Source organism: Drosophila serrata, unplaced genomic scaffold (assembly GCF_035046125.1).
Source record: "Drosophila serrata isolate PLE 108 unplaced genomic scaffold, ASM3504612v1 contig_194, whole genome shotgun sequence".
NCBI lineage: Eukaryota > Metazoa > Arthropoda > Insecta > Diptera > Drosophilidae > Drosophila > Drosophila serrata.
Window position 1 is genome coordinate 15,004 of NW_028257092.1, and position 17,814 is coordinate 32,817.

Below are 17,814 nucleotides of genomic sequence, written 5' to 3' on the forward strand. Positions count from 1 at the left end.
TCACCCTACACTCATACAAATATTTTTATAGAATTAAAAAAAATCTCCCTAAAAAAAAATCGACCTTAAACTCAGAAAAAATTTTCTAGAATAAAGAAAAAGTTTTCATAAATTTAGAAAAAATCACCGTAAAATCAGGACAAGCCACCATAAAAACAATTTTATAGGGTTAATTTACATTTTTTCCTGATTTGGTTCGTTTAGCTTCATTCTTAATATACGGGCAAATCTCCCTCGTTTTGCAGGTAAATTTTTTTTTTAAGTTAATCTAGCACGTGTGCTCATATGATTCCCAACTAAATCTAACAATTCTGACGGCCAATTCTAAGATAAGAACATGAAGTATGATTATTTTTATTTATTTATTTATTAATTTATTTATTTATAAAAGAAAATAGCAATGACTGTCATTTTTTAAATTATATTGTACCCTTACCTCTGCACAACAAAGGGGAGTGTTTTTATCGATGTGCTCCGACTCACATCAGGTAGGCAGAGGTAAGGATAGGTAATTTAACAAATTATGAACATTAAAATCGATGGACAATTTGACATGTAACAGAAAATAATACTTATTGTACATGGAACATAGAACACGACATGGATCATGCTCGTCAATATTCGTCTTACAGAGGGCTATGGGACGAAAATGCCGAGAAGGCCTTACAGGGACTGCGAGACGTAATTTGCTTAATAAATACGTGGAGCACATTTTACAATTGAGCTTAAAAATAAAAATAATGCCGTGGCATGTTCGACGATCCATTAGGGTGGGGAGGCTTAAAAGTCTTAGCCAGTCGGCATACGATGGAAGACGACGATATGGGTCCCACCTTAATCCACGCAGAGCAAACAAAAGGAATTGTTTCTGAACAAATTCAATAAGGTCTTGATACTTCGCATATTGAGGTGACCACACACACGAACAATATTCAGGAATAAGGCGAACGAGTGAGATATAAAGATAAAGATTTGATGTATAAGGATCATCAAACTCCTTTGACCATCGCTTAACAAAGGCGAAAACCCCTCGAGATTTACTAATAATTAGACCAATGTGGTCATTAAAATTAAGGGTGTGGTTAAATAGGACTCCGAGATCTGTTACCGTATAGATGCGTTCAAGATTGCACGCACCTATAGAGTAATTGGCGAGCAGGCAATTCTTCCGGTAAAATGACATCAATTTGCATTTGGAGTTGATGAGAAAGAGGAGATTATTAATGCACCAGGATTGCACGTTATTGAGGTCAGTTTGCAAAATATATATGTACATATATATGAACTATTACAGAAGTAGCAAGTGTCTGCTGTCTAATTAAGTAAAATTAGCCTTAAATTTGGAAAAAGTTAAGAATAAATTTAAAAATTTGTCAAACCAAAATTTTATTTTCAATATTATGCTTTGGTCAAATACCCTAAAAGGATGAAAAAATTCCCTTATGTTAACGGTTACTTGGCCGTCAGCCGATAGGGTACACAGGGTTATCAACGGATGACCGTGTCAACTGCCGTAACTGTGTACACCATCGGTAGTGCGACTATACTTCCTAAGTGAAGGCGGCTGGAAGCAGGTCACCAATCGAGCTTCGACCGGAGATGCTGACCAATTGTAGTCGGGCGGACTTAGGCAAGTCTTTAAACAGCCTCCCCTCAAGTCAGGTGTGTGACGCGACCCGTGCCCACTGACTTCTAGGTTTGCAGCTGTGTCTGTACGGAGCCTTCACAGGGCCAGGCAACCCTGGGTCGTAAGTGGCCTTGCCGCAGCTTTGGGGCGAAGCTACGGTCGACCTGTTTTCAAAGTCCCAAACCCCCTCTGGCCCGCTGCGCTTGCCAGGACGAGCAAAGCGGGCGTTTCTGAATTGAAATAAATTCCAAAAATCGAGCTTCGGAACTCCCGGGAGAGGATAAACCCCAAAAACTGTCAACGAAGGACGAGAAGGAGATGCTGAGGCCGAGATTGGTCGCGGAGAAGAGTCGCAATCCGAGGGGAGAGCGAGTAGCACTCCCCAATCAAAACACAAAGGTGGGGCTTAGCTGAGCACCACCTCAGAGTTGGCGAAAATATCTCACCATCAGGGACCTGCGAGGGTCAACAGAGCCCGCTTCGATCTCGACAAGATAGCCAAGAACGAGGCTGAGGGCAAAACTGACCCTCGGGATGCCGAGGACAAGGCCAAATTCCTTGCGGAGAACGCGGAATTTGAGCAGTACAAAGCAGCAAACCCGGCGGCGTTCCAGCCCTCGAAGGCGAAGCGAATCCGCTCACAGGAAGTCAGCGAAAGCGCACCTAAGAGAGCGAAGGACCCACAGGGTAAGCCGCGTGCGATTAACTTTGTCAGCAAGGCACAGAAATTTAGAGAGGTGGCCAGAGACAGTCTGGCTATGGCTCTGGTGGATGAGCTCAATGACGACGGTCGCCAGCTGTCGGAGAAGTGGGCGGAGATCGAGGCCAAGTTGGCCGACATGATAACCGACAGGTTGGTTATCATGCCGACCGGTCCCATCCCCTCTTTTAACTCCAGACGTGGTCAGGGGGCACCGGGTCATCAGGTCTGACGAGGGGTTCTCCCGTAGCTTCCTGGCAGAGTGTGTGGCTAAGATCAGGGCTAGCCTTAAGATTAGGCTAGTCTACGCCAGGGAGATCCCAAGGAGACCCATCTGGTTACCAAAGGGGCAAACCGACCACGCCAAGGGGATTGCCTGCCTGAGGGCCCAAAACCCAGACATCCATACAGAGGACTGGACCATCCCAGCCTTTTCTCCTGCTGATAAACCAGCGCTGCCTGCCTCAGCTGGAGGCCAATGACCACAAGGTCCGGTACGGAACGCTCTCGGAGAGTTCAGAGAGAAAGGTGAGTCACTCTTTGATAGTATTATATGTAGAAACGTTACGGTATGTATTCATCTTTCCAAGCACGGAAAATGTTCGAGGTTGGGAGAAGATGTTAGATCTCACCTTGCAAATAGAACACGGTAAACACAGAGTCGAGAACTAGAGGGTATCGACAGAACACTCTTTTTCAGACCATAGGTACATTTTCTTTAAACTAACGACACCAGTTAAGAAACAGGTGCCAAGAAGGAACCCCCGTAAGACGGATTGGAACAAGTATTCTAAATTGTTTAATCTAAATTATACAGCACTAGCGGCCCGTCCCGGCTTCGCACGGGCATTAAACATTACATTTAGATTTGTCAATTTTAACACATTCATAATAATAATAATAATATGACACATATTCATCCCTTTTTGCGTCGAGCTCCTAAAAAAGAGTAATTAAAAAAAAAATAAAAATAATTAAATTCAGATATTATTTAATGTTTTTTTTTGTATTTATGTGTTTTTTTTTTTTTGTATATTTTTGGGGTTTTTTTTCTTTCTTTTTTAATTTTTTGTTTTTTTTTTAATTATTGAGATCATAACCCTAAAAGAAAATACATTTATTTTGTTAGAGCTTCTCTGTAAACAATATTTGATGTTGTTTTATTTTGATGAGTAAAACATTTCTTTCGCAGATCGATCCCTACTAATTTGAAGGTTTGGCCTTGTACCCTGCAACGTTTCTCTGTGGCATATTATGGTTAAGAGGGCACTTCTGAATAGATCAAGGTTCTGGCAAAATCATCTTCCTGGCATAATGTGAAGAAGGCAGTCAGAGTTGTCGCTGGCGGATTCAGGACTCTTTCTTGCACATTTCTTTCTGTGAAATAGACACGTTGACCATTCTCCAAATGGACTGCCAAGTGAACTAAAGCTGGATAGCGTTCATGAAGGGGGAACGAAAAAATTCGCCATGCAGCCTCGTTGCTGCTTATGTATCTTCCAGCCTGGTATTGAGATATTTCATCGACAACTCGTACTGCATTGTTGTCACCATTTTCTGTCTGAACACCAAAAACTGCCATATCGCTGCCTTTATTCACGTACTTGCAGATATATTTAATCGATTTCACGGAATTGCAATATTCTACGTTGATGTGCGCTTTGTATGATTTTGACAATAGTGGTGAGTATGGAACCACCCAAGGATTGTCTACCTCAATATCACCAATTCTCATGTTTAAAGTTGCCGAAGTCCCGCCATCTTCAGTTGGCCTTCTCCTATACAGAGGATATCCATCGTCCCCTGTTACAGTGTTGGCTGCAAATGCATGCATGGTGAACTTGGGTTGAGGGTACCACATGGGCCATGGATCATGTTCTTGATGACAACTTCATGCAAATCCGTATCAACCTCGGCCCATGGATTTCATGATTTCATCTGGAGTAATTTTATCATACAGCCAAATCAGTATGTGCGCATGCGGCAATCCTCTCTTCTGCCATTCTACTGAATACATCCAGCACCGCACAGATCCAAAAACTCCATGTTTCACAATAAAATCCATCAGTGACTTGAGCTTTTGTCTGAAAACACGGGCTGTGATGTCATGCCTATCCCTATACGATTGTCCAGGAAATAACAGCTGTACTATCTCGTCCCAAGCTGGATTGCATGTAAAGGTGATAAATAAGTCTGGACGGCCGTAGCAACGAACATATGCCATGGCATCTTGAGCATATTCATGCATGTGGCGTGGACTACCTATGTATGAGTATGGCAAAATCGTGAGCTTTCCAACGTTGGTTGTATTACGGTCATTCATCACAGCGTCCCGCAAATGGATATATTCCTCGGACCGAAGTTTCGTCTGATTCAATCTAAGAGGCCTGACAGTATATGCAGACCTGATGCATCCGGCCAATAACGACATTCGATTCGAGCTGTAATCAATAGTTGGATTATATCTGAATGCAAGACGATTGTATTGCAGGATTTGATCTTCTGCAAGCTGTAAACGCGCTTCAGCTACCCTTGCCCTGTCGCGTTCATTATTTTGAGAGTCTCAGTCTCTCGGATGGAGGCCCGTTCTTCGTCATTCATATTCGTAATCTTACGTCTTTTTGCTTCTGTATTGCGAGTACGACGACCCAAACTCGACTTCTTGGGTGGCATGACTTCGTTTCTTACTGAACCTGAACAAAAAAATAAAATTTTTATCTCCAATTCCTTATTTCAATATGTTTTGAATGTTTGACAGGAAATGCTTTGATTCAGCTGGCTGCCCGTAGAGGGCGGTAGATGTAAGGTAGTTTTTTTTAATTTTTTTTTAACACCTTGGATTACGTTATCGTAATTTTAGTAAGGATGCCTATTTTTTTTTAAATGAAATATAGCCTATGTCACTCAGGAATGATGTAGCTTTCCAACAGTGAAAGAATTTTTCAAATCTGCCAAGTATTTTCGGAGCCTATTCAAATCATAAAAATAAACAAACAAAAAATCAAACCTTTCCTCTTTATATATATGTATAGATGTGGATAAAGACAATATCCATTGCAAAGGCACTCGACAAGAAGGTGGAGGACCTCACGAATATCCTGAACAACGCCTTCAAAGAGACTTGTAAGCTAACATTCTCGAAGAAGCAATTCCCACCGCGAGAAAGTCCTTCAACAACAGCTATGTATCCCGGGAATTTGAGAAATACAAAGAAGTACGAAAAACTTTAAAAAATGCAGTATATAAGGCCAAGAAAAAGTCCTTTCAAAACTACTGCGAGTCACCAGAATGCATAATGGACACGGCAAAAGTAAGCAAGATTCTCGCCAAACGGCACATAAGCCCTACCCTGATCAACAGGGCAGACGGCTCTGCTACGACGACAATTGAGGAGTCACTAGAGCTACTAGTTGACACCCACTTCCCAGAAAGCCTAAGAGTGAGCTCGGAACCCGAGGAGGGAACGAGCTCTCAAATGGATACACCTACGAAAGACATCATTACCACTGAGCGAATCCAGTGGGCAATAGATTCTTTCGATAAGTATAAAAGCCCTGGCCCAGACGTCTTAATAGCGGCAATGCTACAATCAGCCAAGGATAGCATTTGCAGATGGCTAAAAGCCATTTACGAAGCTTGTATAAAACTGACGCACATCCCACTCCTGTGGAGGGAAGCAAAAGTCATATTTATACCGAAACCGGGCAGAAGGGGCATATCCTAGCAAAGGATTATAGACCGATAAGTCTCACCTCCTTCGCCCTGAAGACACTAGAGAGACTCCTGGACGTCCACATCCGGGAGTTCTAGAGGGACATCAACTCTCGGATATCAACTCTCTTTGCGTACCGCAAAGGAAAGTCAACGGAAACAGCAGTACACGAAGTTGTACATCATGTCGAGAAAATATTACAACAGAAGCAAAACACGATGGCTGCCTTCCTAGACATGGAAGGCGCGTTCAATAAAGTGAACCCCAACTCTATCCAGGGCTCCCTCAACTTGTTAGGTATTGAGAGAGGCATCAGAAAGTAGATCGGGGTCATGCTAAAGAGCAGGACGATCACAGTCAAACTGAGTGGCACTCACCTCACGCGGACGCGGAAGAGAGGCACATCTCAGGGAGTGGTACTATCTCCCCTACTCTGGCTCACAAATATGAACGCCATATTGACAGATATCAATATGGGTGAAGTTAAAGCAGTTGCATACGCAGACGACGTAGTACCAGGACCATACTCTGACGTTATTAACGAAATAATGACAGGTGCGTTGGGTCGCTTAAATAAATAGGCAAAAAACCTGCGGACTAGGTATCAATTCCAGTAAGACAGAACTTATGCTCTTCACACGCAGAACGAAAATTGCACCCTTCACCATGCCCAGTATGAACGGCATGGAGCTAAAACTAGCGGAGCGAGCGAAGTATCTAGGAGAAATTCTGGATAAAAAGCTCTCATGGAAAGAAAACTTTGCAGAAAGAGTATGAAAAGCAAGCATTGCATTTTACTCCTGAAGGAAAATGTTTGGGAACAAATGTAGACTGCACCCAAAGATAATTATTTGGCTCTATACAGCAGTGGGTTGGCCAATAATGAAAATTGGGGAATTGAAAAAGCTTTCAATCTCTCTAACTCAGCGACGGTCTTTCAGGCTGAGTTACTAGCCATAAGGAAAGCAGTCGAACTTTCCTTAAGGCAGGACCTCAGGGGCAAAAGAGTTGGAATCTACTCGGATAGCCAAGCGGCTATAAAATCCCTAGCTGCCGTGAAAACGAACTCACGACTAGTGTCAGAATGCAAGAAGGGCCCTAATAGACTTGCCGACAAAAATAAGGTACAAGTAACATGGGTACCGGGACACAACGAGATCCCAGGAAATGAGAAGGCAGACAAACTAGCCCGTGCAGGCTCGGCAGGGCTAAAAGCAGACTTCGAATTACCGTTCTCCCTAAACGCGATCCAGACAAGGATCCATGACCACTTTAAGCAGATAGCTAACAAAGAATGGCTAAGTAAGAGCGAACACAGAAGGTCAAGGGAATGTTGGCCGAGGTACGACAAAAAACGAACCAGTGAACTGTTATCCAACAGCAATCGAGATATTAGCGGGATCATGACAGTCACCACGGGACATTGGGCGATCGATTCGCACGCAATGAAGTTGGGACTGCCATACAATGCAATCTGTAGAAGCTGTAAGGAAGCTAGAGAGCAAGAGACACCGGAACATCTTATCTGCTTCTGCCCAGCGCTGAATCACATCAGACCTCGCCACTTTGGTGTCCCCCAGTTGAAGTCTCTGTATAGGAAAGCTGAAAGTTTCGCCAATCCTAGGTTTCCTTACTGACTCTTTTTGGTACTGATAGTGATCAGGATCACCAATAATCAACAGAGGAGTGGATCAAAAAGGAGCTTAGCTCTAATTGGTGGCCCTAGTATCGAGCCTCACCACTTTAACCTACCTACCTATTGGTTAATTCAAGGAAAATTGACCACGAATTTAGAAAAAAAATCTCATTTTAATATCAAACAACCCAAAAACTAATTAAAATCTTTCTAAATGTAAGACAAATTTACCTTTAATTTAAGAAAATATTGTTAGGGCAAATCGCCCTAACAACAAGAAATTGTATCTACATTTAAGAAAAAACGCCTTAGATTTCAGGAAGTTTCTTTCCTGATTTTAAGGCAAATTTTTCTCAAATATCTAAATCTGCGGGCGAAAAGTGGGTTTTTAATTGCGATTTCAGGTTAAAATTTTTATGAGTATGCTAAAGTGAATATCCAGTCGCTAAATAATTTTTCGCTCGTGTTTTCTTGTGCTGTGCGGTTACCGCTTACTGCTGCATCGGTTTCAGAGTTGTTGTTGCTGCAAGCGATCTGCATACCGCGAACAATCAAACAAACTCATATTATATATTAATTGGCTCTGTTTCGGTTTTTATCGGTTCCTTAGCCACATAATTTAATTGACTTTCTTTCTTATATTTGCGAGTGCTTATTACGAGTTATCAATAATTCAACGTAATATGTCTACCTGTTGTGCCACGGATTGTCCACATGGCCGATAAAATTACTTTGCAGCAGGTCCCTGTTTATTGTTGGCTATGCACCAACGCCGCTAACCCTGGCTCCGCTGATCTTGGGCATTTAGCCCGCATATTGCCTACCGCATACGGGATCATGCTGGATTGGACAGGACGTGCCCGAGCTGCCTACACTTTAAATACGAAATGTGGATTTTTATGACGCAAACTCATGTGGAGTCTTAATCTTTGGCGGCTGGCTTTAAGGATTTAGCAATCCATTTCCAGAAAATGGAGTCTTACTTCAAAACTATGAAACTGATAAGTGGCACACCAAATAGCAATATAGGAACTCTTTCTAAAAGTATCTCCCATGTTGCAGACCCGGCAAGCCCCTTATGCTGTTCAGTCCAAGAGACATACCCTATGGAGATACCTCGGCTGTTAACGATTATTAAGCTGCCGATGAAGCTGAGTCAAGAATTGAACGTGGGCCCTTGCCCCGAACTAGCTGATATCGTCGCATCTCCTATCTTGGAGCCAGTTAACGTAGATCAGGCATCTACGTCGCATGCTGCTGATGCATAAAAAAAACGTCTAATCCTAAGCAAATTAACGCAATTGTTAATTCAAAACGAAGATCCTCATCTCAATACTGAGTCCGCTTCTAATGAGCCTGACATTGCAAACTTATTCGCAAAATTATTCCAGTCTACGTACTTATCAATTGGATACAAACCACCCTTTTCGTATCATTATTCTCTTCCACACTCTAATTCCATTTTCATGCCCATTTTATGCTAATACGATGTTTTTCAGAATTTAAAAACACTAAAGTCTTCCTTTTCGTCTGGATGAGATCTCGCTCCTAGCTGTGTTTTGATTAACTGTGCTGGTGCTTTCTGCCGACCTCTGTCAAATCTTTTTCAGATGTCCCTTTGGCTTTAATTTTTTTTCATCATTCCTCTTCATAAAAGGGCAGTAAATCCAATATCGAAAACTACAGAGGGATTTCAAAACTTGGTTCTATCTCCAAGTTATTCAAACTTCTGATTACTGCGCTGCTGTAGTTCCAATGCCGGACAATTATGTATAACATCGCTTAATAAAAACAGATCAACGTCAATAGAAACGCTTTCAAATTGAACTCCCAAACTGACGTTATCTTCCCCGATTTCAGCAAAGCGTTTGTCTTACTAAACCACCACTAAACTTATGCTTTTGGGTTTCCCTTTAATCAACGTATTGCCTTTAAGCGCTCTCCCTCAAACCGGGTTCTTTTCACTTCTGGCGTTCCTTAAGGGAGCAACCTTAAGCCACTTCTGATCGGCGTCTTTATCAACAACTTGGCTAAAGTGGTTCTACACTCAAATGTGATGATGTACGCAGATGACGTCAAACTATGTTTGCCATTGACGAATTCTGATTCACATAGGCTTTTTCAAACTGACCTAAATAATATGCAATCCTGGCGCACTAATAATCTCCTATTTCTTAACACCTCCAATGCAAACTAATGTCGTTTTACCGGACGATTTGCCTCCACGCCAATTACTCTATAGGTGGGAGCGATCTTGAACGCATCTATACGGTAACAGATCTCGGAGTTCTATTTAACCATACGTTAAATTTTAACGACCACATTGGTATCATTGTTAATAAAGCTAGAGGTGTTTTTTGCCTTTGTTAAGCGATGGCCAAAGGAGTTTAATGATCCTTACACTTCAAAACTTCTTTATATCTCACTTGTTCGTCCTATTCTTGAATATTATTCGTATATCTGGTCACCTCAATATGAAGTATCAAGACCTTATTGAATTTGTTCAGAAACAATTCCTTTTGTTAGCTCTATGTGCATGACGCTGGGACCAACATCATCGTCTTCCTTTGTACACCGACAGAATACGCCTGTTAAACCTTTCCACCCTAAAGGATCGTCGAACCTGCTATGGTGTGATCTATAAATTAATTAACTTACATATTTGCTCCACCTATACTTTAAGCAAATTAAGGCTCTCGGTCCCTAAATGTTAGTCCAGTAGCCCTTAATGTATGTAGGACGAACCTTGACGAGCATGATCCTTTCCGTGTCCTATGTTATCTGTCCTGTGTTCCCTGAGGCTAGCGGGGAGGATATAAAAATACTCATAGATACGGGAGTGGCAAAGAAAAGCCCGTATAGGAGTAAAAAAGCATAAAGGCAGTCGACTCCCCATTTACTGTGAGTTCCATTCAAGGCTCCAGTAGAGTAAAAGAAAAGTGTTCTATGAACATATACGACCAAAAGGATCCATACTCAGGGGAGAGAATGGCACTGTTGAAACGCATGTCAAAAAAAAAAATTTCGGTCGAATTTAATGAGACCCAGCGCAAAGCGTTTGAACACCTGCGAAACATCTTATCATCAGAAGATGTCTTACTTACCTATCCAGATTTTGAACTCCCTTTTGACTTGACCACCGATGTCTCAGCAAGAGGTATCAGTGCAGTCCTGTCTCAAAATGGTATGCCAATTACTATGATATCTCGCACATTGTAAGACTGCGAGCTAAACTACGCAACAAACGAAAGTGAATTGTTAGCCATTGTTTGGGCCATAATAAAATTACAAAGGTACCGTAGGGTCCGTATTTTTACGGACCATCAACCGCTAGCCTTCGCTGTATCTGAACGAAACAGTAACGTGAAAATTAAACGATGGAAAGCAGTCATCGAAGAGCATAATGCTAAAATTTCGTTACCAACGCCTTGTCCCGCCAGAACCTTAATGAATACAAAACTAACCCTAGTCTGACGTAGCCACTGTTCACAGCGAAATCCCGTTGACCTACACGGTCTAATCTATCGATAAACATTTAAACTGCTACAGGAATCAAATAATCTTGGAAGAAGCAGGACAGCCTCTACGGCGACACTTCATAGTTTTTGTAGTCTTTGACAATAAAGACTCCCTGGTTAGGTTACTTAATGAAGTTGTTAACGCAGATGTTGTGAACGCCATTTACTGTGACCGTCTCATCTTAGCATGCATCCAGCACGCCTTGGTAATGGAATTCACAGCAACCAAGTTCTGTCACTGCAAAAAATTCGACATGATATCACTGATGCAAATGAGATAATTACGACCGAGCACAACTGCGCCCACAGGGCCGCTCAGGAACATGAAAAACAGATCCTTCAGGATTATCATATTCCAAAAATGTCGAAACTCGCCAATAAAGTTGTCACAAACTCCAGAACATGCACAAAGGCGAAATTCAACAGACACCACAAAAAGCAGGAGTTGGGGTTCAGACCAATACCATCGCATGCGGGTGAAATGCTTTATACTGACATCTACTGTACAAACAAGAAGTTGTTCTTAACCTGCATCGACAAATTTTCTAAATTCGCCATAGTACAACCATTATCGTCTAGAGCCATAGTTGAAGTATTTTACAACTGGTGAACTTCTTCCCAAAAATCAGAATCGGAAACAATTCGAAGACCATAACGCCATTATTAAAAAGCAATATTGTTAACGCATCCCCTTTACACAGTAGTTCCAATGTCAGGTGGAACGATTCCATAGCACCCTAACAGATATAGCTAGAGATATCAGAGCTCGTCATGAGAGTTACGGTGGAGTACAATCAAACATTGCCAGTCACCAACCTGCAACCATGCACTAAGCCAAAAACGAGCAAAAAATGGCAATAAGACACAGCATTGAAAAGGCGCAAATCTCTAATCTAGAAAGGTGCTACGCAACCAGACAAAACCGAATTTTTGAGGTAGGCAAAAAGGTTAAAAATAACAAAAGGGTGGTGGTCAATAAGGACAACCTCAGATAAAGGTCCTCATTATTTTGTCTACCATTTTTTAGACGCACCTTATACTTAAACATACGTAACCTTTTTGGTGCACAATAGATATAATCTTTTTTTCCTTAGAAAATTGCGGCAATCGTATTGATAATGTTAGCCATAGTCAACGCCATGATGACCGAGTACTCACACTCCCACTTTTGTTGCGTCATTCAAGTAATCGCACAGAGTTTTCAATGATTATATAAGAAACTGCTAGGTTGTCCGAGTTATTCCCAGAATCGCATATGCGAATACTGTTAGATGTTGACACAAACCATATCAGAGATTTATTGTCCGTATTAAAAGTACACTAGGAGCATAGACTTCCTAGGCACTGCACTTAAGGTATTAGCGGGCACCACTGATGCATCCGACCTTCAAATGCTAAAAAATGTCCGAGTCCAGACTAATGGAATCCCATAACTGGCAGGTAATAATTAATACTGAAACACCAAATAAAATGATTTGAAGTCTTTAATTGATCACCCCAAAGAAGTCCCTATAAGCCTAAGCCAGTCCGACAGTATTATTCATGTGCTTATCGCATATCCTAACATAAAAGCTAGATGCAAAAAGGTTACAATCTGTCCCGTATTACAGAAAGGTTGCTATTGCAGGCAGATGGTGCCTGTTGCGGAGTGGAATCTGAATTGCAAACAGGAAAAAAAATTATCGGACCGTCCGAACGCAGTAGGAGACGCATATGGGTATTTTTTAGTGTCAGCAATTTCCAGCACGAGCGATCGGCTTGTAGGCCGCGATTAGCTTACGTACAGTTACAATGGCATCAGTTTGAATTTGATAATAATAAACTGCGCACAGCGCACAGATTTAACTCAATCGAAAGCTGTCTTTAATTAATTGGTTACCTAGCCTTCAAGGGCAAGTAGCCACCGAAAGAAGTTCTTTCATCGTATAACACTTCTGTACACGCGTAGAGCATTTCAGTAGCAAGCGTTCCAACAGAGTAAAAAGCCACGTCGGCGATTACGTCACTAACCCCCTCTTCTCAACTTGGACACACAATTAAAACATAATTCATACATCTGGATTATATGCTCGCAGACATTGAAGCACCCTCGTATGGTCAGGTTGCCACTTTTTTATTCAGATGCAAGCTCTGGACCTCCTCGGACTCTCCCTGACTCGGACAAGCCTTATCCTAAGGCTATTCCACTGGATGCTAATTGTACCAACACTCTCCTCCAGGAAGCTCCTGGAAAACTTATCGTCGCACGTAATTACTCGGTGCCCTCTAACCATTTCCAAAGAATCGAAGGAGGATATAGGGCCGCCGGCAAGGCAACCAACCTGTCGGTCACCATGTTGGCTAACTTGGGCTCTATCTTCTCCCACTTCTCTGCCAGCAGGCGTCCGTCGTCATTGAGTTTATCAACTAGAGCCAAAGCCAGACTGTCTTCGGCCACCTCACTAAACTTTCTCCCCAGCTGAACGAAGGGTGGCATGGCTTTCCCGTTGACGTCCTTCGCCCTCTTAGATGCATTCTCGATCACGTGGCGGGACCGATCGCGCTTCGCCTTCGGAGGTTGGAATGCCTTGGGGTGTGCCTGTTTTTATTGTTAAAATTCCGGGATCACCGCAAGGAATTTGATTTTGTCGGCTGCGTCTCGACTTTGACTCTTGACTTTGCCCTCAGCTTCGTTCTTAGCTATCTTGTTGTAAATGAAGCTGGCTCCGTTAGCAATAGCGACTTATTCAGGTATGTGTGGCTTCACTGTGTTGCCGTTCTGTTTAAATGGGGTGGTGCCCAACTGAGCCACACCTTGATTTACCTTGGGGGGTGGTTGTATTAGCGCCTTCCTCGGATCTCGAAGGAGCTGTGATAACCAAATTTGGTATCAACAGTTCATCTTCATCGATATCCGATGATGATTAAGATAGAAAGCCCTGCCTAGGCTTTTGTAGCTCCTTCTCGACCATCTCAGACATTGTGCCGTTTAGCCTCACCTACTAGGTCCGAAGCACGGCGTTGGGTATTCATTTTTCATTCATAATCGCCAGCTTTTCTCGACCTTAAGAGCGTGTAGGGCCAGATGGGTTGCAGGGCTTTGAAAGAGTCGACTGTGGCTTCGCCCCTAAACCACTGCACGGCTACTTACGACCCAAATTTTCTCGGCCCTGGGGAGGCTCCGTTCAAACACAGCAGAAGATACCCTTCAGATGCGAACCTGAAAGCCAGAGCGCAAATTTTATTAGCCTCTTCGAAACTTTGGTTCATAAAGATGCCAGCATTCCAGTTATCGAAAAATTTAACCACTTAATTTCATGTCTCTCTGGTGAAGCTTTAGGAACAATTAAAGCTTACCAAGTCACCGAGAGTAATTACGAAAAGGCGATGGCCAGTTTAAAAAAGGTTTACGATAACGAATGCCTCATCTTTATGAATAATATTTCAACATTGTTTAGTCTTCCGAAAATATCGCATCAATCCGCATCCTCCTTGAGAAATCTTATCGACACTGTTTCGTCGATTTACGGTTCTCTGCTATCGATAGGAGATGATACAAAAATTTCAAACGCAATGTTGATATATTTGGTATTAAATAGAGTCGACCCAGTGACCAAACAAAAATGGGAGGAACAGCTCGATTATGAGACATTGCCACTTTGGTCCGATTGTGAAAAAATGTTAAATCGCCGATACCAGCATTTATCAGCTGAAGAATCGACAAAACCAAAGCTGGAAAAATTACCGTCAAGCAAACCACATAATCGAAGCTCATTTTCGTGTTCCTCCTCCAACAGCAAGCCTCAGCAAACTTGTAGCTATTGCAATGCAGAAGATCATTCACTACAGAATTGCAGCCCGTTTGGGCGTCTCTCTGTAATGCAAAGGTTCGAGTTTGTTAAGTCAGCCTCCTTATGCATCAATTGTCTGCGAAAAGGCCATACTGTGTCAAAATGCAAGGGAAAAAAGTGTAGAGCTTGTGACCGCTCACATCACATTCTGCTCCACAGATACACAGTGCCTGATAAAAGTTTAGCGTTGCCACCCCTTCAAGAGAATATTTCTCCTCCTTTTAACCAAGAGCAGCCTTCCACGTCACATGTTATGCATGCTACGTCATTGGACAGGGTAATCTTGGCTACGTCAATCGTAAGCGTGCGCACCAAAAGCGGCGAATACGTTTTAGCCCGAGCACTTCTGGACTCTGGGTCTCAAACGAATTTCATAACAGAAAAATTAGCGAACCGCTTACAGATTCGTAGAGAGGAGTCGTGTATCAACTTACTTGGTATTGGCGAATCCAATTCTCAAGTCAAGAAAAAGATACACACCGTGGTGAAGTCACGAATCAATGGGAGTGAGTTCTCGTTCGATTTCTGGATTTTAAAATCGATCACCGGTTATCACCCCGATCAATCGGTGAACGTTAGCGATTGGAAGATCCCAAAGAACCTCCCATTAGCAGACCCCTACTTTTACAAGTCACAAAAAATTGATATGCTAATCGGAGCCGAATCATTTTTCGAATTGCTAGCTGTTGGTCAAATTAAACAAGGTCCTGACTATCCAACTCTTCAAAAGACCCTTCTTGGTTGGGTTGTCTCGGGGAGATATAAATCTGCAGCCCCGAAGCAAGTTGTGAATAGTTTCAGTTGTAGTGAAGAATCGTTAGTGTCGATTGACACCACGCTACAGAAATTTTGGTCACTGGAGGAAATGCCAAATCCAAAGAAAATTCTGTCGCCTGAGCACAAATTATGTGAAGAGTACTACAGGAAGACTACTCAGGTATTGCCATCAGGTCGGTTTGAAGTAAGGCTGCCGTTTAAATCTGACCCTAAGGGGTTAGGCAATTCTTTTGATGTTGCAAAACGGCGGTTTTTGTCGCTTGAGAGAAGGTTGTCTCGAGATCCTGACATAAAGACCATGTATTTGGAATTTATGGAAGAATATCTCGCCTTAGGTCATATGTCGCCTACAGACAACAAAATTCCTTCCACTCCACATTATGTCATTCCCCATCAATGTGTGTTGAGGCCCCAGAGTACGTCAACAAAGTTGCGCGTTGTTTTCGATGCATCGTGCAAAACGTCGACTCAGGTGGCCTTAAATGACATCTTGATGGTGGGACCGACAATCCAAGAAGAGTTGTACTCCACTCTACTCCGCTTCCGGCTGCACAGGTATGCCCTGACTGCCGATGTAAAAAAGATGTATCGCCAAGTGATGGTTAACGAAGCGGATAGGCAGTTTCAACTCATAGTGTGGAGAAGAGACCCCTCTGAATCCTTGAGATTATACAAGCTCAACACCGTTACATATGGTACTGGACCAGCCCCTTTTCTTGCTATTCGGTGTTTAAAAAGGTTGAGTGAATCTGCGAAACTTTCATTCCCTAGAGCTGCCGACGTAATTGGATCCGATTTTTACGTCGATGACATGCTAACTGGTGCTGCATGCGTAGAGGAGCTACGGACAATCAAGTCTGAAGTGTCTCAGGTTCTTCAAACAGCTGGGTTTGAATTGACAAAGTGGTTTTCAAACTCACCTGAGGTCACTGCATCTGAGAGCACAGTTAAGTCGATACCTATCTCGGACTCAGAGTCAACTAAGGCGTTAGGAATATCTTGGTTGCCTATCGAAGATGCCTTCAAATTTAAAATTGACGATTCTGTCATGGGTCTCCGAGCGACAAAACGGAACATTTTATCGGTGACATCCAAGCTGTTTGACCCCCTCGGCTTATTAAGTCCCATTATAATAAAAGGAAAGATCCTATTGCAGGAACTGTGGCTGAAGAAGTTAGACTGGGATGAGTCAATTCCACTGAATTTAGAAACGGCATGGAATATGCTAAAAAACACCTTGTCTCAATTAGATAAGATAGCTATTCCTCGGTTTGTGCATACCGATCCGATGTCACCGGTGCAATTACATGCCTTTGCCGACGCATCCATGAGAGCCTATGGAGCTTGCGTCTACATTCGTAGCAAATCTGCCGAAGGTTACAAAGTATCGTTGTTGACTTCAAAGTCGAAAGTAGCGCCGCTCAAGACAAAAACGCTCCCAAGGCTTGAGTTATGTGCCGCTCACCTTCTCGCAGATCTCTGCCAGAGAATCAAACCGCTGATAAATGTCCCTATCGAGCGAATCGTTTACTGGTCGGATTCGGAAGTCACTCTCCATTGGATCCGATCTCATCCATCGTCGTTGTCGACATTCGTTTCGAACAGGGTTGCGGAGATTCAGGAATGGTCAGGACACGCTACATGGCGGCATGTTCCAACTAAGCAGAACCCAGCAGATATAGTGTCTAGAGGTTGTGACGTCGACGAAATTGGACAGTCTATCTGGTTTACGGGACCTCAATTTCTGAAGGACGAGGAGGAGAACTGGCCCAAAAATGTTCATTTCGAACCGGATGAGGAAGTCTTGCGGCAGGAATCAAGGAAGACTGTGGTCGGACTGACCGCTGCGGTGCAAACTTCCGATTTGCTAGACGTCATCGAGGGATTCTCGTCACACCTGAAACTGCTGAGAGTGTTCGCTTATATGTTCCGCTTCATAAGAAAATGTAAAGACAAGAGTATAGTTTTCGAAAAAACTCTGTCACCGACTGAATATAATGAAGCATTTAATAAG

At 42.7% G+C, this 17,814-nt stretch overlaps 1 protein-coding gene and 1 pseudogene across 1 annotated transcript; both read left to right on the forward strand.

The window, feature by feature from the left end:
• The first annotated feature begins 600 nt into the window (after positions 1–600).
• Positions 601–3,150, forward strand: LOC147644291 (uncharacterized; annotated as a pseudogene).
• A 12,948-nt stretch (positions 3,151–16,098) lies between these two features.
• LOC147644292 (uncharacterized) lies at positions 16,099–17,746 on the forward strand (the record flags this gene model as incomplete). The annotated part of the gene is made up of 3 exons (XM_086829368.1): positions 16,099–16,671; positions 16,957–17,176; positions 17,276–17,746. Coding segments are annotated over exons 1-3 (1,264 nt in total), but the record flags the coding sequence as incomplete, so codon positions are not given.
• Between the last annotated feature and the right edge of the window lie 68 nt (positions 17,747–17,814).